The sequence below is a fragment of the Staurois parvus genome, unplaced genomic scaffold, assembly GCF_062004578.1.
Source record: "Staurois parvus isolate SC_StPar_1 unplaced genomic scaffold, SC_StPar_1.0 ptg000299l, whole genome shotgun sequence".
Lineage (NCBI taxonomy): Eukaryota > Metazoa > Chordata > Amphibia > Anura > Ranidae > Staurois > Staurois parvus.
Genome location: NW_028318095.1, coordinates 9,721,951 through 9,744,782, shown reverse-complemented (window position 1 = coordinate 9,744,782; position 22,832 = coordinate 9,721,951). Strand labels below are relative to the sequence as shown.

General features: G+C 47.5%; 1 protein-coding gene across 1 annotated transcript in view; it reads right to left on the bottom strand.

The window, feature by feature from the left end:
• The window catches only part of LOC149457887 (uncharacterized), a 92,530-nt gene extending 70,636 nt beyond the window's left edge, over positions 1-21,894 (bottom strand). The window contains exons 1-3 of the mRNA XM_089682926.1: positions 21,400-21,894; positions 17,516-17,688; positions 13,340-13,531 (exon numbers count right to left, since the gene is read on the bottom strand). Coding sequence (XP_089539052.1) covers positions 13,340-13,531; positions 17,516-17,688; positions 21,400-21,523 — 489 coding nt within the window. The 5' untranslated portion in view covers positions 21,524-21,894. The remainder of the gene's footprint in view (positions 1-13,339; positions 13,532-17,515; positions 17,689-21,399) is intronic.
• Between the last annotated feature and the right edge of the window lie 938 nt (positions 21,895-22,832).

The following is a 22,832-nucleotide window of genomic DNA, read 5'->3' as shown; positions in this document are numbered from 1 at the left end:
GTCCCAACCAGGCAATGGACCCGGGAAAGGGCATCTACATTACTTTGCAGTTTCCCCGCTCTGTGTTCCACTGTGAATTTGAACACTTGTAGCGCGAGAAACCACCTTGTCACTCGACTGTTTTTCTCCTTATTATCACACATCCATTTGAGCGGGGCATGATCAGTAACCAACTTGAACGGTCTTCCTAACAGGTAATATTTCAGGGCCTCCAAGGCCCATTTGATGGCCAAACATTCCTTCTCCACAATGGCATAATTTCTCTCATGTTTGTTGAGCTTTCTACTTAGGAAGACCACAGGGTGCTCCTCCCCATCTCTGATTTGGGACAGTACCGCCCCTAGTCCCACGTCAGAGGCATCAGTCTGTACCACAAACTCTGTTGTGAAATCTGGCGTCACAAGCACAGGTTGAGCACAGAGAGCTTGTTTTAGCCTTTGAAATGCGGTCTCCGCCTCGGGATTCCACTTAATCATGACCGACCCCCTACCTTTTGTCAGATCTGTCAGTGGGGCTGCAATGGTGGCAAAATTGGGGATAAACCGCCTGTAGTATCCTGTGATCCCAAGAAATGCCCGGACTTGCTTTTTATTTACAGGTTGGGGCCACTTTTGAATCGCCTCAATTTTATTGATCTGAGGCCTAATGAGACCTCGACCAATGATGTAGCCAAGATATTTGGCCTCCTCTAAGCCTATGGCACACTTTCTGGGGTTGGCGGTAAGACCTGCTTCCCTCAGCGAATCTACTACCGCTTGCAGGCAGGACAAATGAGACTCCCAGTCTGGACTGTGGATGACGACATCGTCCAAATAGGCAGCTGCATATTGGCGATGTGGTCTTAACGTTTTGTCCATCATTCGTTGGAATGATGCCGGAGCACCATGTAGACCAAACGGCATCCGCTTATACTGAAAGGACCCCTCGGGGGTAGAGAATGCCATCTTTTCTTTTGCAGCTTCCGTTAAAGGAATCTGCCAATAGCCTTTGGTTAAATCTAAGGTGGTTATGTACCGAGCCGTTCCCAACCTGTCAATGAGCTCATCCACCCGAGGCATCGGGTACGCATCAAACTTAGACACACTGTTCAGTTTCCTGAAATCATTACAGAAACGAATTGTTCCATCTGGTTTTGGGACCAACACTATGGGACTCGACCACTCACTGTGAGATTCCTCAATCACTCCCAACTCTAACATGTCCTTTATTTCCTTTGCCACCGCTTCCCGCCTGGCCTCGGGTATTCTATAGGGCTTGACATTTACGCAGACCCCGGGCTGGGTAACTATGTCATGCTGTATGACCGTCGTCAGTCCAGGTAGGTGAGAGAAGAAATCTCCATTTTTCCTCACAAACTCCTTAACGTCATTTTGTTGGGCTACTGACAAGGTTTCCGTTATAGGTACCTGAGGGGCCACGGGAATCACGTCCTTTTGGGGGCTTGGTACTGCCAACAAACTTTCCCTGTCTTTCCAAGGTTTTAAGAGATTAACATGATAGATTTGTTCGGGTTTCCTTTTCCCTGGCTGGTAAACTTTATAATTTACTTCCCCCACTTTCTCCCTAATTTCAAAGGGACCTTGCCACTTGGCGAGGAATTTACTTTCCACGGTGGGGACTAGCACCAGCACTCTATCCCCAGGTTTGAAGGTACGAATCCTGGCACCCCGGTTATAAACCCTTCTCTGGACCTCCTGGGCTTGCTCCATGTGTTCCCGAACAAGTGGCATGACAGCTGCGATTCTATCCTGCATCTGTGAGATATGCTCGATGACACTTCTATAGGGCGTGGACTCTGTCTCCCAGGTTTCTTTTGCAACATCTAGCAATCCCCTGGGATGTCTACCATACAGTAATTCAAAAGGTGAATATCCTGTAGATGCCTGAGGTACTTCCCGTATAGCAAACATGAGATATGGTAGCAAAAAATCCCAATTTCTCCCATCTTTGTCCACCACCTTTTTTAACATATTCTTAAGGGTCTTGTTAAACCTTTCCACAAGCCCATCGGTTTGGGGGTGGTAGACCGAGGTACGGAGATGGGAGATTTTGAACAGTTTGCATAACTCTTTCATAACTCTAGACATAAATGGCGTGCCCTGATCCGTTAAGATCTCCTTTGGAATACCTACACGACTAAACACCCGGACAAGCTCTTTGGCGATATTTTTAGCTGAGGTATTACGCAAGGGGATGGTTTCAGGATACCGGGTGGCATAGTCAAGTATCACCAGTATGTGTTGATGGCCCCGGGCAGACTTTACTACTGGACCCACTAGGTCCATGCCCACTCTTTCAAACGGTACTTCAATTATAGGTAGAGGTACTAGCGGACTACGAAAATGGGGTGAGGGCGCAGAATATTGACATTCCGGGCATGACTCACAATGCGCTTTGACGTCTCCATGTAAGCCTGGCCAAAAGAATCTCTGGGTTATTATCTCCTTTGTTTTCTCTACACCCAGGTGTCCACCCATTATATGCCCATGGGCTAAATCTAGTACCATCCGGCAAAAGGGTTTGGGGACCAGTAACTGTTCTACCACCTCCTCCCCTTGCTTTACCACTTGATACAGCAAGTTATTGTTAAGAGCCATGTAGGGAAAAGACACCGCTACATCATTTTCAACTGGTTCCCCATCAATCATTTTAATGTTTTCACGGGCTCTATTAAGTGTGGAATCTTTCAGTTGTTCCGTACAAAAATCCTCTTTTCTGACCTCTAGGTCAGGCACCACATTCTGTCCACTCTCACTAGAGCCAGCGATCATCTCTTGTTCTATATCCTCAATGTCTGGGGTTGGATCCAACTCCTCCTGCTCCCCAGCCATTACAGAAAAAGGAAAAAGGTCTACACCTTCCTTGGACACACCCAAAGTTTCCCCTTCCACCTTGCCGTCAAAGGGGTCAGGAGTGAGTTCAGGAGTTTCTGGTGTTTCCCCAGCAGGGGGAGCTCGGTCTTCCTGACTCCCCTCCTTATCCCATAACTTCCAGAAATGGGGAAAATCTCTCCCCACTATGACTTCATGAAGCAGAGAGGGCACCACCCCCACAGAATGGGTCACAGGGCCCCAGGGAGTACCAATCTCCACCAGAGCAGTCTGGTAATTACGTGTATCACCATGAATACAAATAACTCCAATCATGCTAGAGTGTAGGCTGGCAGGGTTTACCAAATCGCTTTTAACCAAGGTCACAACACTACCCGAGTCTAGCAGAGCAGTTACTGGCTTTTCATCAATGGCAATCACACACATTTGCTTTTCCATGCGTTTCTGACATGCTGCAGTACATACCACCTGTGCAAAAAGAGACATGCGTTTTCCTAAATAAGCATTTTCACATTGCATAGGTTCATCATTTAAAGGACAGTTTGCAGCAATATGACCTAACGCATGACAACGATAACATATTATATGTTCAGTGCTTAGACCTCTAAATGGCTTTGGGGACCTTCCTGACCTATTTGGCCAGTCTCTAGGTTCTAAGCCTACAGTCTCATTATCTGACACAATAGTCTTATCATTTTTTCCTGAGCCTTTGGCCCATGGAACAGTCTTACCGGATCTTCCGGATAGTTTTCCACCCCTAGTGACATTGGGGTACGGCCCAGGTGAATGAAAAAAGTCCTCAGCGGCTGCATATCTCTCCACCAGGTCCACCAGCTCATTTGCAGATTTAGGGTCTCCACGGCCGACCCACTTCCTCAAAGTGGCAGGGAGTGCACGCAAATATTGGTCCATGACCACACGCTCCACAATCTGAGGGCCTGACAATACCTCTGGCTGGAGCCATTTTTTGGAGAGATGTATCAAATCGAACATCTGAGATCTGGGTGGTTTGTCAGCCCTGTAATGCCACTGATGCACCCGCTGAGCCCGGACTGCAATGGTGACGCCCAGGCGTGCAAGGACCTCAGCCTTCAGTTTCTCATAGTCCTGGGCATCCCCTGGTTCCAGGTCATAATAGGCTTTTTGGGATTCACCTGTCAAAAATGGCGCAAGCAGTCCTGCCCATTGCTCCTTTTTCCATCCTTCCCGAACAGCAACCCTTTCAAAAGTTGTGAGGTAGGCCTCCACATCATCCGCAGGTGTCATCTTCTGCAAAACATAACTGGCCCGCGCCATTTTCTGCTCCCCTGGCAGCAGATCTGCAGATTCCTTCTTTAATTCTAACAGGTGTTGGGTCACCTGCTTAAGGAGCTCTCGGTCTGCTTGTTGGGCTTCATGTTGTGCCTGTTGGGCCTCCGCAAACTGGCGATTTGTCTCCCGTTGTACTGCATTGGCCTGCAGTAAGGCTCTTATTATTTCCTCCATCTTCCCACTTGCTCAGGAAGTTGCCCGCATCCTCCACCATATGTGGGGTTAGCTCAGGTGGGGGATCTCCTTCCCTAGGACAAAGGTAGACCGCACAGCAGGCTTTCGTCAAAATCTGACTGGTTGTCAGTTTTATTAAAAGGTTTGCAAGAAATATCAAAGTAAAACAAAACATCAAAAATAAACCCTTGCCATCCAGGCACTAACTAAACAGAAGATGATTCCTCTCTCAGAGGTGAAGGGCTTCTCCCTGTCACCAAAACAAAATAACAGCAAACCTTTTCTTGTAGGTATAGTCCATACACACAGCTCTCTCAGAATACCTCTCTGAGTCCCAGGCCACAAGCAACTCCTTGCTCCAGCTCTGCCCTTTTTGTATCACCTGCTGGTGGTCATCAGTGGAGCCCAAACTCTGGTCCGGAACCACCTCTGCCATTGTGGCCCCGAAAACCCGGAGTGGACTCCACCTTACACCTCACAGTATGATCTCATGCGAGGTGACACATACCGTCCATCCATCAGTTTGCCGTTCATACTGTCACAATATATATATATATATATTAAATAAATAAATATACCTAAGATTCGAACCCTAGATGCAAGACACCATAACGCGAAACCCCACTGCACGCCAGACTGTCTCCAATCAAGCGCCCCTGGCAACCATCCATCCACCCCCGATCCCCTCTCCCTACTCCCCTAAACTCCAGCTACCGGAAGACACAGCGATGAGATATGCCACTGCATGCTGGACTATCGGCAGCCAAGCCTCCCACCACTCCTGTCCGCCACCCCGTGCACCTCCCAAAAATGCCTCTTCCACTCCTCCTTCTCATATTCCTCTCTTCTGTTCCCAAAATCTATTCTCTATATCCCTCTGCTCCTCCCAAACAACTGTTGTGTCCTCACTGCTTCCTTCGCTCCTCTACGGCACCCACCACCTCCTCCTAATACTCCACTCTCCCACTGACCCAAACACCTCCACTGGTAGACTTACACGCTCCTGCACATCCTGCTCCCATGCCACCTTTCTCACCCTCCTTCTCCTCCTAACCGCGGGGGACATCTCCCCGAACCCTGGCCCTCCACCACCTCGCTCACCCACACAGCACCCTCCCACTTCCACGTCCCCCTGCTCCCTAAAACCACCCCCCTGTTTTCGTGTGCACTCCTAAATGCCTGATCGGTGTGCAACAAGCGCACCACTATCCATGACGTCTTTGTTTCCCGCTCCCTCAACCTCCTAGTGATGTCAGAAACCTGAATCCCGGCCACTGACTCTACCTCCCCTGCTGCACTCTCCTATGGAGGTCTCACCTGGACCCACTCACCCAGACCCAATGGTCGTAAAGGTGGTGGGGTTGGTCTGCTCCTGTCACCACCGTGTCCTCCCAAACCCCCCCTCTCTATCCTTCTCCTCCTTCGAGGTCCACTGCATCCGACTATTCTCCCCAACCCCCCTGAAGGTTGCCGTAATCTACCGGCCTCCTGGACCCGTATCCCGCTTCCTTGATGACTTTACCGCCTGGTTACCCTTCTTTCTCTCCTCCGAGCTACCCACCATCATCCTTGGGGATTTCAACATCCCTGTCAACATCGACAACCTGGCCTCATCCAAACTCCTCCACTTAACCTCCTCCTTTGCACTCACACAGTGCATACAATCCACCACCCACTCTGACGGAAATATCCTGGACCTTGTCTTCTTCCACCTCTGCGCTCCCCACAACCTCATTACCTTCTCTGTCTCCTCGTCCTCTAACGCCTACCCCTCCAAGTGCCATACTACTACCACCAGCCGTAACCTCCGCAACCTGAACCCTGCCCCTCTCCACTCTGCAGCTGATCAACTCCACGACAGCATCCTCCCTGTCCTGCCCCAACCTGGCTATGACAGCCTATAACAACTCACTGTCAGCCACCCTGTACTCATTAGCACCTCTAACTACACGAAACATCAGACCCCGACCTCTCCAGCTGTCAGGAATGGACTTGCCAGTAATGGTGGGACTCACCTGCCTTGTGGGCTGCAGTACCAGGGCTGGCCAGCGGGTGCTCTCAGCAATCAGAGACTCAATCCTGCAGTCAGCCAATTACCTGAAGCTGATTACGGAGGTGTATTTAAGGGATGGCCAGACCTGCAGTCTGTGCCTTGGTGTGTGTTTTTCCATGGGCCCCTGTATCTTGTTACCTGCATTCCTGTTCCTGTTCCTGCCTGACTGACTTGTTGCCGACCCTGCTTGATCCTGACCTCTGCTGACTTCTGCTGTTTGATCCCTGGCTTGTGACCCTGACCATTCTCTGCCTGACCCCCTGTACCTACCTGCCCGTTAGTTGCTGTACCCGGCTCGTGACCTGACTACTCTCTGCCTTCTCCTCCTGTTCCTACCTGCCCGATTGTTATTGACCCAGCCTGCCTAACTACGCTTGCATTGTATTTAGTTTTGCACTGCGTTTTGTATTGTTAGTATTAATAAATGATATTGTTTATAACATATCTGAAGCCTGCGTTTCCCTGCGTCAGTTCACATACCTCTGGTCATACCCGGAGCCCTGACATTACACCAAGGCCAATCCTGACCAGAAGTGGCTGCACAGGGAAGCCATCTTGGCTTGTTGCTGGGAAGGATGGATCTTGATGAGGTTGTGTGTTTGTCGCTGCTGGTTTTTGATGACAGAGAATATGCTTATCAGACTCTGAGGGAGTATACCCGGGATCAACTGCTAGAATGTATACAGATCGCTCATGTTCTAGTAGATCAGGGCACAGAGTTCTCTGAGGTGAGTTGGCTTCATCTGGTACCCCTGAAAGCAGGAATGACTTTTTGCCACCATTTAGTGCAGACCAGGTAGAGTCCCTGGTGTGGTTATTAGAGGATGATGTGGATTGCTTCTTGGAGCATTATGCTGCATGTTCACCACAGGTATTAAGGGATTGTATAAACGCAGTGCAGTCTTTGACCAGACAGGCTTTGTGTAAGCTCAGCTTTGTTCAACCCATACTGCAGACATGGTCAGACTTGTTGCACCCAGCCTCAGTCAGCTTGCAACGTCATTCCTCTGCTCAAGGCACTCTTCCTGCATCCCCGACAGCACCCCCAGTGACGGCCCAGTATACTCTGCTAACTACCACATACCAGTCCCCTGCTCCCACTTGCTGCACCTATCCTTTCTTTGGCCCTGTGGAGAGGTCCTCTGTGGCGGCTGCTCCCTCCTCTGTCCCATCTTCCAGCTCTTCTCTGTCCTCAGCTGCTCCATTTGTTTGCAGACCTGCGTTTACTTGCAGTGCTCCAATAGTTAAAACCAGAAAAAAGCAAAAATTCTTTCCAACCAGTACCATCCTGCCAGTATCCAAACCGGTGAGCCTGCCATCTGAGAACCTGCCTTCCGTGGTTCAGCCTGGTGCCTCGGCACCCGCACTTCAGCCTGATGTCTCTACCCAGCCTGATGTCTGTACCCAGCCTGATGAACTGATTCAGCCTGATGATCCTATCATGCCTGCTGACCCAGTGTCCGCTGTCATACCTGGTGACCCGATGCCCGCTGTCGAGCCAGACGATCCAATGCCTGATGACCCAGTGCCCGCTGTCATGCCTGGTGACCCGATGCCCGCTGTCGAGCCAGACGATCCGGTACCTGATGACCCAGTGCCCGCTGTCATACCTGGTGACCCGATGCCCGCTGTCGAGCCAGACGATCCAATGCCTGATGACCCAGTGCCTGCTGTCATGCCTGGTGACCCGACGCCCGCTGTCGAGCCAGACGATCCAATGCCTGATGACCCGGTGCCCGCTGTCGATCCAGACGATCCGGTACCTGATGACTCAGTGCCCGCTGTCATGCCTGGTGACCCGATGCCCGCTGTCGAGCCAGGCGATCCAACGCCAGATGACCCGGTGCCCGCTGTCGATCCAGACGATCCGGTACCTGATGACCCGGTGTCCGCTGTCATGCCTGGTGACCCGATGCCCGCTGTCGAGCCAGACGATCCAATGCCTGATGACCCAGTGCCCGCTGTCATGCCTGGTGACCCGATGCCTGCTGGCGAGCCAGACGATCCAGCGCCAGATGACCCGGTGCCTGCTGTTGAGCCAGACGATCCGGTACCTGATGACCCGGTGCCCGCTGTCGTGCCAATTGACTCAGAGCCCACTGTCGTGCCTGGTGACTCGGTGCCCACTGCCTTGCCAGATGACGCGGTGCCCGCTGTCGAGCCAAATGACCTGATGCCTGGTGACCTGATGCCCGCTGTCGAGCCAGACGATCCAATGTCTGACCCAGTGCCCGCAGTCATGCCAGTTGACTCGGAGCCCACTGTTGTGCCTGGTGACTCGGTGCCCACTGCCTTGCCAGATGACACGGTGCCCGCTGGCGAGCCAAATGACCTGATGCCTGGTGACCCGATGCCCGCTGTCGTGCCTGATGACCCGATGCCCGCTGCTCTGCCTGGGGGCCCAGTGCCTGCCGCCCCGCCTGGGGGCCCTGTGCCTGCTGCTCCTCCGCCTGGGGGCCCGATGCCTGTCGCCCCGCCTGGGGGCCCTGTGCCTGCCGCTCCTCCTGGGGGCCCAGTGCCCGCCGCTCCGCCTGGGGGCCCGGTGCCTGTCGCTCCGCCTGGGGGCCCGGTGCCTGTTGCTCCGCCCGGGGGCCCGGTGCCTGTCGCCCCGCCTGAGGGCCCGGCGCCCGCCGCTCCGCCTGGGGGCCCGGTGCCTGCTTCTCCGCCTGGTGGCCCAGTGGCTGCTGCCCCACCTGGTGGCCCGGTGCCTGCTGCCCCGCCTGGTGGCCCGGTGCCTGCTTCTCCGCCTGGTGGCCCGGTGCCTGCTGCTCCGCCTGGTGATCCGGTGTCCAGCCCGATGTGCCTCTGTCCGGTGTCCAGCCCGATGTGCCTCTGTCCGGTGTCCAGCCCGATGTGCCTCTGCCCGGAGTCCAGCCCGATGTGCCTCTGCCCGGAGTCCAGCCCGATGTGCCTCTGCCCAGAGTCCAGCCCGATGTGCCTCTGCCCGGAGTCCAGCCCGATGTGCCTCTGCCCGGAGTCCAGCCCGATGTGCCTCTGCCCGGAGTCCAGCCCGATGTGCCTCTGCCCGGAGTCCAGCCCGATGTGCCTCTGCCCGGAGTCCAGCCCGATGTGCCAGTCTTTGATATCCCGCCAGTTACCAGACCCGGGCAGTGGAACATTTTGCCCAGCTAGGACTGTTTGGAGCGTCCTGAGGCCGCTCCTTGAGGGGGGGTACTATCAGGAATGGACTTGCCAGTAATGGTGGGACTCACCTGCCTTGTGGGCTGCAGTACCAGGGCTGGCCAGCGGGTGCTCTCAGCAATCAGAGACTCAACCCTGCAGTCAGCCAAACACCTGAAGCTGATTACGGAGGTGTATTTAAGGGATGGCCAGACCTGCAGTCTGTGCCTTGGTGTGTGTTTTTCCATGGGCCCCTGTATCTTGTTACCTGCATTCCTGTTCCTGTTCCTGCCTGACTGACTTGTTGCCGACCCTACTTGATCCTGACCTCTGCTGACTTCTCCTGTTTGATCCCTGGCTTGTGACCCCGACCATTCTCTGCCTGACCCCCTGTACCTACCTGCCCGTTAGTTGCTGTACCCGGCTCGTGACCTGACTACTCTCTGCCTTCTCCTCCTGTTCCTACCTGCCCGATTGTTATTGACCCAGCCTGCCTGACTACGCTTGCATTGTATGTATTGTTATCTGTGGGTGGTTTGGTTCGTTGCACTGTGTTTATGTTTTAGTATTGCACTGTGTTTTGTATTGTTAGTATTAATAAATTATATTGTTTATAACATATCTGAAGCCTGCGTTTCCCTGCGTCAGTTCACATACCTCTGGTCATACCCGGAGCCCTGACACCAGCCTTGGCAGACTGATCACACCAAAACTCTCAAACGACACAGTCGTGCCCTGGAGCGACTATGGCGCAAAACCAGATCCCAACAAGCCTTTCACCTGCTATAAATCCGCCTTCCACACATGCACCTCCGCCCTCCACACTGCCAAACAAGCCTACTTCCTGACCCTCATCAAGACCCTCTCCTCCAATCCTCAACGACTTCTCCACCTTTAACTCTCTACTCACTCTGCCCCCATCTCCACCCAGCACCTCACTCACCGCCCTTGAGATTGCCAATCACTTTAAAAACAAGATTGACACAATTCGCAAGGACATCTCCGCTTCTCAAAATCCCTTCAAACCCGTCCCCTCTCACACAGCTACCCCCTCATCAACCCTCTCCCCCGGCCTCACCACTGCTCTGACCTCCACCCTACCTAACATTCCTCACACTGAAACCCCCTTCACACTCCACACCTTCGACCTTACTACCATCAAGGAGGTCACCAAGGTCTTTTCTGACGCCCGCCTCACCACCTGCCCCCTTGACCCTATCCCCTCACAACTCCTACGACCTCCCTCCCCCTCCATCCTACACTCCCTCACCCACATCTTTAATCTCTCCCTCTCTTCCAGTGCATTCCCCTCCCCTCTGAAGCACGCACACATCACTCCCATACTCAAAAAGCCCTCCCTGGACCCCAACGACCCGAACAACCTCAGACCCATCTCCCTGCTCCGATTCTCACCCAAACTCCTCGAGTGCTTAGTCTACAATCACCTAAGCTCTCACCTCAACGACAACAACCTCCTCAATCCCCTACAGTCCTGCTTCCATCCCCTACACTCCACCGAAACTGCCTTACTCAAACTCTCCAACGACCTTCTAACCGCCAAAGCTAATGGCCACTATTCAGTGCTCCTACTCCTTGACCTCTCCACTGCCTTCGACACAGTCGATTACCCCCTCCTGTTCAAAAAACTACACTCCCTTGGCCTCAGAGATTCTACACTTTCCTGGCTCTCGTCCTACCTATCATGACGCTCCTTCAGCGTTACCTATCACGACGCTCCTTCAGCGTTACCTATAACGCTACCACCTCCCCCTCGCTCCCCCTCTCTGTTGGGGTCCCTCAAGGCTCCGTCTTCGGGCCCCTTCTCTTCTCCATCTACACCTCCTCCCTTGGCCAACTCATACACTCTCATGGCTTCAACTACCACCTCTATGCTGATGACACACAAATCTGTCTCTCTACCCCTCGCCTCACCCTCTCTGTCTCCTCCCGAATCACAAACCTACTAAACGACATATCAGACTGGATGTCGCTCCACTTCCTTAAACTGAACCTCTCCAAAACCGAGCTCCTAGTCTTCCCCCCAGCTCGCACACCACCCCCCATTGACTTCTCCATCACGTCCAATAATGCCACTATCAGGCCCGCCCCGCAGGCCAGAGTACTTGGTATCATTCTGGACTCCAACCTATCCTTCCAGCTCCAAGTCCAATCACTAACAAACTCATGCAGACTCCACCTCTGCAACATTGCCAAAATCCGCACGTTCCTAACCCCAGAAACCACTAAGCAGCTCATCCACTCCCTCATCATATCACGACTTGATTACTGCAACTCCCTCCTCACTGGCCTGCCTCGCCGCAGGCTATCCTCGCTTCAGTCGATCCTGAACACGGCAGTCAGACTCATTCACCTTACCAACTGCTCCGTTTCCGCCACCCCCCTCTGCCAATCCCTCCACTGGCTGCCGATTGCCCAACGGATCAAATTCAAAATCCTAACACTGACATACAAAGCTGTCCATCATACTGCCCCAAACTACATCACTGACCTAATATCCAAGTACCACCCATCACGCACACTCCGCTGCTCTCAAGACCTCCTTCTCTCTAGATCCATGGTCTCCTCCTCCCATGCCCGCCTCCAGGATTTCTCCAGGACATCACCTATCCTCTGGAACTCCCTACCCCAATCCATCAGACTATCACCTACTCTCCTCTCATTTAGGCGCACCCTGAAAACCCACCACTTTAGGGAAGCCTACCCCACCCCCTGCTAATTGCTGACCTCCTCCACTCTTCCTACCACTCCATTCCCCACAGCTATCTCCTCCTGTACCACTATCCCCTCCCTCCTAGATTGTAAGCTCGAAAGAGCAGGGCCCTCAAACCCCTCGTGTATCACATTGTATTGTTTTCGTACTGTCGCATGTTCTGTCTCCCTTTGTAATGTACAGCGCTGAGCGAACTGTTGGCGCTTTATAAATACTGTATAATAATAAATAATAATATCTATATACTCAAAGGAAATGCCATGAACCCACCTGTGACTATGTACACATGGTGGGGAGGTATTGTGTTTACAGCATGGTACTCAACCTGTAGCTCTCCAGCTGTTGCAGAACAACAAGTCCCATGGGCATTGCAACCCACTAACAGACTCCGAAAGGCAGAGGCATGATGAGTTCCGCAACGACCAGAGGGCCACAGGTCGAGCACCCATAAACGATGTGTAGAAAAATCAGAAGCCTAGCAGCTGCCTTATTCAGTTCCTTTGGTTCTGGATGCTGGCTGTCACTGACAGCTGGCAGTTCCAGCCTGAGCCACCACCAAGACCCCCAGGACCCACTGATTCCTGTGCAAAATGGCAATCAGATGAATAGCCACTGACCCAGTGCTGATTGAAAATTTCACTGGGGACTCAGGTGATTAAGTATCATGTTTGTAAATTTCAAAAGCTATTAAAAAGTAAAGCAGCAGTGAAAAAAATGATTTTGGATGTAATTCTTTATGGTTTGCATAACTGGCATGGTGTGGCAGGAGTGCTTCTTTTGCCCACATATTTTTTGATAAAAGATCTTATCTCAGAACATTTAGCGTTTTGCAAGTGAGAGGAAATCTCTTCAAAGTAAATAGAAAACCCCTTCCAGGCACTTTTCCCCAGGGCAGCTGTCCCCATTGGAAGATTTCCCCTCACTTCTTCCGGTGACAACTTTAAAACTTTACATTTCTCATCATTTTCTATTTCAGTAATGATAGTCACCATAGTGGGAGGGTGGATGTTTGGATTTAAACACACAGGGTGATTTAGTAAAGATTTGTGAAAAAATACTAAAACAAGTGGCATAAAAAGAAATAATTTGCAATATAATACTGCAGTATCGTATACCTACCTGGTCACCCAACATTGTAGGTGATTCTGCGTTCTCTACTTTGTTGCTATGTTCTTGGTTGTTGTGTATGGATAAACCAGGTATTTGGATAGACAGCTTGCCAAGATGAATGTCAGAGGCTGTGTTTTGTCGTTGCCAGGAATGAGACAGGGAGTATTCTGCAGCTTTAGGTTTCACAGTTATGGGAAAGTCCTGTTAATGAAAGAACAATATATTGTTTCCTGTTTTTTTCTCATTTTGTCTGTCTATTATAAAGAAAGACTATGATAGAACAGTGTTTCAGTAGGATGGGAGTTTCTTGCTAGTCATTCTGTACTCGCCATATAAAGTGAAGGTAGATCGCAGATGGGAATAATTTCTTTCTGAATGATCAAGGGTTCACATGAGTAGACTTACATAATTACAATAGATGTAGGAACACTTAGAGGGCATACACATTAAATGGTCAAGCATCACTAATACAACATTATATGAGGATGTTTCACAACGGTGATACCATTGGATCATGCTTGCATAATTTGTGTTGAAACAGCCAACTGTAGTCTCCATTGGAAGCCTGGCTGACAACACAGAAGTGCAATTGGGAGACAAGGACAGAAGTGTAGTCACCCTATAACAGTAAGTGCCTAGGCAAGGACCTTCATGGCAGGATAATCAGATATTATTTTAATAAAGGCCGCAATGATGAAAATGACTTGAAATTACATTAACATATTAAAGTTTCAATGAGATTTAAGTTTTTGGGTTTACATAATCTTTATTGCTGTGTGTGCAGTGTTGCAGTGTTGACATCTGTCAGTAAAGATCCCTAGACCAGACTTAAATGGACAGAGAGATTTCTGCTTATAATCAATTTTGCAGCATCAGCGCCACTGTTTTTTGTCCGATACAATGAAGCAGAGGATAAACAAATAAAGCATAAGTCAAGGCAACATAAAAAAGGAGAACATATGCAGTACATGTCTGTAAAACGTGCATTTCCCTATGTTCTAACCCTTAGTGGATTCTGCAAGTACAGAAAAATACCATTTGATTAGCCACAACATTCCTGTTGTGGGCTAACAATACACAAAGTCCTTGGTGTACTGAGCATAGTCAGGCTTACACACACGTTTAGTCCAATGGGACACCAATTGATGTTTAACCCCTTCACGCCTAAGGGTAAAACAAATCTAAATGCCTAAGCACAATTTTGCAACATTGACATGTGTTAGTAAAACCGTACATACCATCACAACTACTTTGAACATCCAGGTGAATTATACCTTGTTTTTTCAGGACAAATTGGGCTTTCATTTGGTGGTAAATGGTAATGGATATCTCCTGATTTTATTTTTATTATCAAAGGAAAACTGGCCCAAAATAGTAATAGTTTATTTAGCTGTGTGTTTCTTGTTATTACCATAACCTACCACAAAAGAACAACCCAAAATAAATTCTACAGCTCTTGAAGATCGCAGTGATACCATATATGTGTATGTTATTTGTTGTTTGTACCCATAGTAAAGCCCAGAAACAATAGTGCACATTTTGTTTTTGTCTTTTTTTTTTTACCTAAAACACACTGACACTGACATTGATACTAACTTACACTGATACCAATTTTTTTAAAATCCTGACCTTTGACCTTGGCCTTATGACCTTGACTTTTGACCCTGACCTTGACCCAAACAATAACCCTGGCACTGAACTAGACCAAACCTTGATCTAGGTATTTTTTCTTTATTTTTTATTTTATTTTTTAATATATATATATATTTTTTTACAAACATTTTTTTCTCTCTATGCCAGGAGTTAGCGAGATACAATGTATCTCTCTTCTCCGGTCATAGAAAGAGAAAAAACAAGGGGGGGGGGCGGGCTGCACAGTGACTGACCACTGTGATAGCCAATCAGAGGCTATCACAGTGATCATGTGACCCGGAATCGGGAGTCTCTAACGATCGGGACCCGGGGCTCTCAGTGACACCGCGGTCTTTGTCCTGGGAGCACGCAGTACGGCGTACTCCCAGCACAAAGACAGGTCTGCAACTATGCGGCCCCATGGAAAAAAGCCCACTTCCGTGAGGCCACATATCTGTGTGACCTTGGCATCAAGGGGTTAAGATTGAATTCAGAATTTCTGATCTTGGATGTATATAGACTAATTAAAAGTTTCACATTTCTTTTATGTTTATATTTATATTTGATCTTTCACTTAATTTTGCCTATTGATTAAATAAATGCTCTATAAAAGTCTTACTTTTGGTGCTGCAGTTAGGTTTACAGTCTATCCAGGATTTACATGTATCATTCCCTATTGCTAGCAGCCTACATGTACATGAGCTAGCATGGACATTTTCTTAAAAATATTACCATGTTACATGACAAGAGAGCGGAGCAGAGAACACATGCTGTGTATTTACCTGTGTTCCCCCAGTGCTGGTGCCTACACACCACCCTTCTCCTACCCCTTCCACATGTCACACAATGCTTACAAACAGCCCAGAGATTCATGATGATGCACCCCTCTCCTCCCTCCTTGTCTCTAAGCTGATCTGGGGGAAACCTGTAGAGTTTCCTTGAACCAACATAAATTACCACTCAGCACCTGGGCAAGGGACTCTATTTAAAGTGGAACTTTATTCTGCCAACCAGCAATGATTATTTTTAATCCTTATGCCACTAGCATTAGTAAATAGATCGTAAGGTTTATCATATTTACTTGTTTTAAACTTTTTTTTTATATTTCTTAAGTTACTTCCTGGTTTCATGCCTAGGTAAATGATGTCATACATCCCAAGAGTTTTCAGGAGAGAGGATGGCTTTTCTCAGCTAAGCACTCCCTCTTGCCTACATGCCTGAGCTAAGGGCAGATGGATTCCAGGAAGTAAATTCTACATGAATCATCTGCTCCTACTGAAGATGGCCTCAGTCATAAATACTTGGGGGGTGTTTTTTAAAAAGAATTCTCAGCTAAATAAAGTATGGAGACATGTGTGGATGGGTGAGCTTGCTTGGAATATTAAAAATGAATTAAATAGCGTTCTTGGTTTTTGGTACTGAGATGCAGTAAAGTTCCACTTTAGTAAATGGTAGCACATTGGGGTCATTTTTTTTTCTGAAAGCAGATTCCTGATAACAGGGTCTTGTGATGAAGTTGGTGCCCGACCCCTACACTTCTCACCAACTTACAAAGGACCAGCCAATCTCACACCACGATATCACGCATATCAATGCCACTCTCAGCTGCACCCTGCACAAAGATTTTCCAGCACAATCTATGTGCCAGCACAAGTCACAAGTCCTCTCAGTCCCTTTCTGATATCAAGGGGGTGTGGACAGAGACCAACTGACCAATAATTGGGTTTAAGGGATGGGTGCTGGGAGGTCACCAAATTTATGACCAATTCCCAAATACAGTTTTACACTAATATTAATAACCTCCAATACGTGCAGGTGGTATTCTAGCAACTGGCAGGTTATTATTCAGAATTATATTTCGAAACCCAGGAATACCAAACACAGCGTACCTTTGTCACCCAGGAGGGAAGAGACTTCTTTCTCCCCTTTTCTATGTGCTAACATGTATGACCTTGATTTTTTTTGGTATGATATTCTCTATTCAAATATGTCTAATATTAATGTGCCCTGTTCCTGTTGAATTCTATGAATTGTATGTGGAATTGTAACATGTGGAATAGACGTTTTATGGCACGATCTGCATTCCTAGAGCCTTAATGGCCTAACAAGTAATTTTTGATGGCTTGACTGAGTAATTATTGTGTTACGATAGGGCAGAGGAAAGTGTTTTCCATGGTTCCTGGAAACAGACATCCTGCCAAGACTGATTAGCTGTTTACAGCTGCCATCCAGGCCTAGGGTCTGGCATCTTAATTAAGATTAAAATCTCTTTTGAAGCTCGTTAAAACTTACAGTTACAAATTTCAGTTTTCAGGAGGAGGGGACGAAAATAATTGCTCATGAAAACCAAAAATGGCTGCTGCATATAGGTTCCATGTCCCTATTGCCACAATTGTTACAGGTCTGTCCCCGGAAGTTGCGGATGTCTGGTCAGCCTAGCTTAGCTGTGCCTAGCTAGGTTTAGTTGCAAGTTGTCTTACATAACAGAACCGCTGAAAACATTTCTTAGGTAAAACTTTCAGATTAAAGGTTCCTCAGATCTTTATTACTTACTGATTTTCTCCAGTGTTCTATTGATTTTTGCATGGCCTCTTCTTTTGTGATTTTAGTTGGTAAAAAAACATGCTCGCTATTCAGGTACTGCAAAACTTTGTCTTTGTGAACCTTTTTCTGGTTCAAGAGCTCTGAGGCCGTTTTACTCTCTTCTATGATCCTCTCGATAAGCTCTGAAAAGAATTAAAAAAAGATAAAGCTAAATGGTAAGTCCACTTATAACTGATTTATTGTTTGGGTAGATGGCAGTCGCTTTATGTCTTTATTTAAGTCAGTCACTAAGCCCGAGCTTTCAGCTACATCAAGCTGCCCATGGCATTTACGGGCAGGTCTCCCTTGAAGGCTTCACACCTATGCATTGCACAGTGTATGCATCTCATGCACTGCAGTTTCATTTATTTTAAGGCTAATTCACACTATTTGAGGTGACAGACGATTTACTGTAGTGTAAAACATCTGTCACCGCAGGGAAACACAGGAAACAAAATTGTTTATTTTGTATCACATTCACACTGCATCAATATGGAAACCTGTAATTTTCTGTAAAATGCAATGCAATGTGGCTACCTGGAGGTTTTCTATACACAGATGGTGACCGAATGCCACCCAGAAATGTGATTTCCTGCTTGTGTGATTGGCTCACTGATTCTCCCAGAAGTCTGAACTAAGATACAAATCAGTTTTTGGGCATCCTCGCATCCACTGTGATGAAAATGTAAGTTTTGTTAAGAGATTCCCACAGGGATATTCATGTCTAAAGGGATTCAGACCCTGCCACTTTCCTCATTTGGACCCTGCAGGTGCAGCAGCTGATCACTTGCCCTCCGCTCTATAGCACAAGTACTGCTACAGGGCGACAGGGTGGCAGGGCTGTGCAAAATCACGTATATACAGTCATGGCCGAAATTGTTGGCACCCTTGATATTTCTCCAGGAAATCATGTATTTCTCACGAAACGTATTGCATTAACACATGTTTTGCTATACACATGTTTATTCCCTTTGTGTGTATTGGGACAAAACAAAAAAAGGGAGGAAAGAAAGCAAATTCGACATAATGTCACACAAACCTCCAAAAATGGGCTGGACAAAAGTATTGGCACCCTTTCACAACTGCGGATAAATAAGAATGTTACAAGCATGTGATGCTCCTGTAAACTCACCTGGGGCAAGTAACAGGTGTGGGCAATATAGAAATCACACCTGAAAGCAGATAAAAAGGAGAGACGTTCACTTAACCTTTGCATTGTGTGTCTGTCTGTGCCACACTAAGCATGGACAACAGAAAGAGGAGACGAGAACTGTCTGAGGACCTGAGAACCAAAATTGTGGCAAAATATCAACAATCTCAAGGTTACAAGTCCATCTCCAGAGAACTAGATTTGCCTTTGTCCACAGTGCGCAACATTATCAAGAAGTTTGCAACCCATGGCACTGTAGCTAATCTCCCTGGTCGTGGACGGATGAGGAAAATTGATGAAAGATTGCAACGCAGAATAGTCCGGATGGTGGATAAGCAGCCCCAAACATGTTCCAAAGACATTCAAGCTGTCCTGCAGGCTCAGGGAGCATCAGTGTCAGCGCGAACTATCCGTCGACATTTAAATGAAATGAAACGCTATGGCAGGAGACCCAGGAGGACCCCACTGCTGACACAGAGACATAAAAAAGCAAGACTACAGTTTGCCAAAATGTACTTGAGTAAGCCAAAAGCCTTCTGGGAAAACGTCTTGTGGACAGATGAGACCAAGATAGAGCTTTTCGGTAAAGCACATCATTCTACTGTTTACCGAAAACGGAATGAGGCCTACAAAGAACAAAACACAGTACCTACGGTAAAATATGGTGGAGGTTCAATGATGTTTTGGGGTTGTTTTGCTGCCTCTGGCACTGGGTGCCTTGACTGTGTGCAAGGCATCATGAAATCTGAGGATTACCAAAGGATTTTGGGTCGCACTGTAGGGCCCAGTGTCAGAAAGCTGGGTTTGCGTCCAAGATCCTGGGTCTTCCAGCAGGACAATGACCCCAAACATACGTCAAAAAGCACTCAGAAATGGATGGCAAAGAAGCGCTGGAGAGTTCTGAAGTGGCCAGCAATGAGCCCAGATCTAAATCCCATTGAACACCTGTGGAGAGATCTTAAAATTGCTGTTGGGAAAAGGTGTCCTTCCAATAAGAGAGACCTGGAGCTGTTTGCAAAGGAAGAGTGGTCCAAAATTCCGGGTGAGAGGTGTCAGAAGCTTATTGATGGTTATAGGAAGCGACTGATTTCAGTTATGTTTTCCAAAGGGTGTGCAACCAAATATTAAGTTAAGGGTGCCAATACTTTTGTCCAGCCCATTTTTGGGGTTTTGTGTGACATTATGTCATATTTGCTTTTCTGCCTCTGTTTTATATTTGTTCCAATACATACAAAGGGAATAAACATGTGTATAGCAAAACATGTGTTAATGCAATACCTTTTTTGTGTGAAATACTTGATTTTCAGGAAAAATATCAAGGGTGCCAACAATTTCGGCCATGACTGTATATGTGATTTGCATTTCCAGGTGGGGGGGGGCACGCATGCGCCGCCCTACCCGTGCTGCTATTGTCGGCTATAGATGTCAATCACCGGGTCCTGGCCTTCAATTCCAGGCAGGCACTCGGTGATCATCAGGGAAAGCTGACAGGGGAGAGACCTGTGTGTAAACAACACAGGTCTCTTCCCTGTCAGCACGGACATGCTGTTTTGTATCTCTCTACACAGCACAGCAGAGAGATACAAAGCAGCATGTGTCCCAAGTAAAACACAGCACACTGTAAAACATACACAGCACACAATTAACTCTTTGATCACCCCGATGTTAACCCTTCCTGTCCAGTGTCATTAGTACAATGTCAGAGCTTTATATTAGCACTGATCACTGTATTGGTGTCACTGGAGATGTCAGTGGCCGTTAGTTCCCACCCAGTGTCTGCTGCAGTTCTGCTATAAGTCGCTGATCGCTGCCATTACTAGTATAAAAGAAATAAAAATAAAAATTCCAGTATATATACCGCCATTTCTAAACACTACAACTTTCACAAAAACAAACTAATTTACACGTATCAGGATTTTTTTTAGCAAAGACATGCCGCAGAATACATTTTGGCCTATGTTTATGACAAAATTTGATTTTAAATTTTTTTTTATTGGATATGTTTTATAGCAAAAAGTCAACAATATTGTTTAAAAATTAAAAAAAAACATAGGTGATCAAATACCACCGAAAGAAAGCTCTAATTGTGGGAAAAAAGGACATGCATTTCATTCATGTACAACATTGCATGACCGCGCTGTCAGTTAAATTAACGCAGATCCATATCGCAAAAAATGGCCTGGTCAGGAAGGGGGGTACATCCTCTGAAGGGCAAGTGGTTAGAAAGTCATCCCCCCATTCACATACACTTTACACATAGCACAGATTTTTCTTTAGAATCACAAAAGGTATGAACGTACAAGAAAGTTTGTTAAAGTCCTTGTAATGTATATAGATCACCCAGAGAAGAAAGTTTTTTTTCTTTTTAAAGTTACTCTTTAAATTTAGCAAAATAACTCAACATACAAATAAAGAGACATTTAGTGGTACAAGATATTTCCTGGAACAAAAATCTCCATAGATGAATCCTGGAAATTCCTGAATAATAGTGATGGTCTGTGATATATTTTGATCTGAAGAAACACAGATTTGTTGAGAGCCAAGTCACTAAATTACCCCATTGTTCATTGTTCTTAATCAAGCACTTATATACCTGCGTACTGTATATGTAATAATGAACAGCGTGTGTTCTCTGTAAAATACGTTTCCCGATTATTAATCTGTGTGCTGTTTAATGTCTCCCCTGGGGTCAGGAACATCTCACCTGCTTTACCATAGACTGCTGTTTTGGATTCGCTGACAGTCTTGTACAGAGACTCTAAATCAGATGCATCCAGTAGCTGCAGTATTCGCCGGCAGCCTATCCTCTCAGAAGTACTGAGACCCATGATGAACGATGAAACTGGGGGGAGAACCAGATCGATGTTCTAGACTTGCTTCAACTAATGACGCAGCAAAGGATAAATGAAAGTGGAACTAGTCACTCCAGTTAAATACCAGATCAGGGTTGATTATTTCCTTGCAGATGTTGTTACAATGACACAAAGGGGAAGATTTACTAAAACTGGAGATCTGATGCAACTGTGGTAGCCAATCAGCTTCTAACCTCAGCTTGTTCAGTTAAGGTTTGACAGTAAAACCTGGAGGCTAATTGGTTTCTATGCAGAGCTACACCAGAATTTGCACTCTCCAGTATTAGTAAAGATTCTAATTCTGCTGGTGTGCACTTACTTACTGATTCACCTACTGTGATAAAGTTCTGACAATTCTGGTGGTGTGCACCCACTGATCCACCTACTTTTTTTTTAGCACACACCTCTGAAGGATATATGGATCCCCTGACTCAACCTCTTCCAGCAATGCCGGAAAATATATTTGGGCTGCACACCTAACAAGGCAACAAAAATGGCAACAGTAGTAAACAGTCAGAAAGTAACGCAAATTTGAACAATACAACAAAACAATGCATGAACCAAGTACGTCTTAACTAAAACCCCACCGAGTACCTGAATCCTGCCTCTATGGGGGCCCTAAATATACACTATATTGCCAAAAGTATTGGGACGTCTGCCTTTACATGAACTTCAATGACATCCCAGTCTTGGTCCGTAGGGTTTAATATTGAGTTGGCCCACCCTTTGCAGCTATAACAGCTTCATCTCTTCTGGGAAGGCTGTCCACAAGGTTTAGGAGTGTGTCTATGGGAATGTTTGACTATTCTTCCAGAAGTGCATTTGTGAGGTCAGGCACTGATGTTGGACGAGAAGGCCTGGCTTGCAGTCTCCACTCTACTTCATCCCAAAGATGTTCTATCGGGTTGAGGTCAGAACTGTGCAGGCAAGTCAAGTTCCTCCACCCCAAACTCATTCATCCATGTCAGTATGGACCTTGCTTTGTGCACTGGTGCACAATCATGTTGGAATAGGAAGAGGCCATCCCCGAACAACCCCACACCATAATCCCCCCTTCACCAAACGTTACACTTGGCACTATGCAGTCAGGCAAGTACTGTTCTCCTGGCAACTGCCAACCCCATACATGTCCATCGGATTGCCAGAGAAGTGTGATTCACCATGCTCTAGAGTCCAGTGGCGGCATGCTTTACACCGCTGCATCCAGCGCTTTGCATTGCACTTGGTGATGTAAGGCTTGTAAAGCAATATGTTTACATTTCGAATATGTTTTCAAATGTTGTTT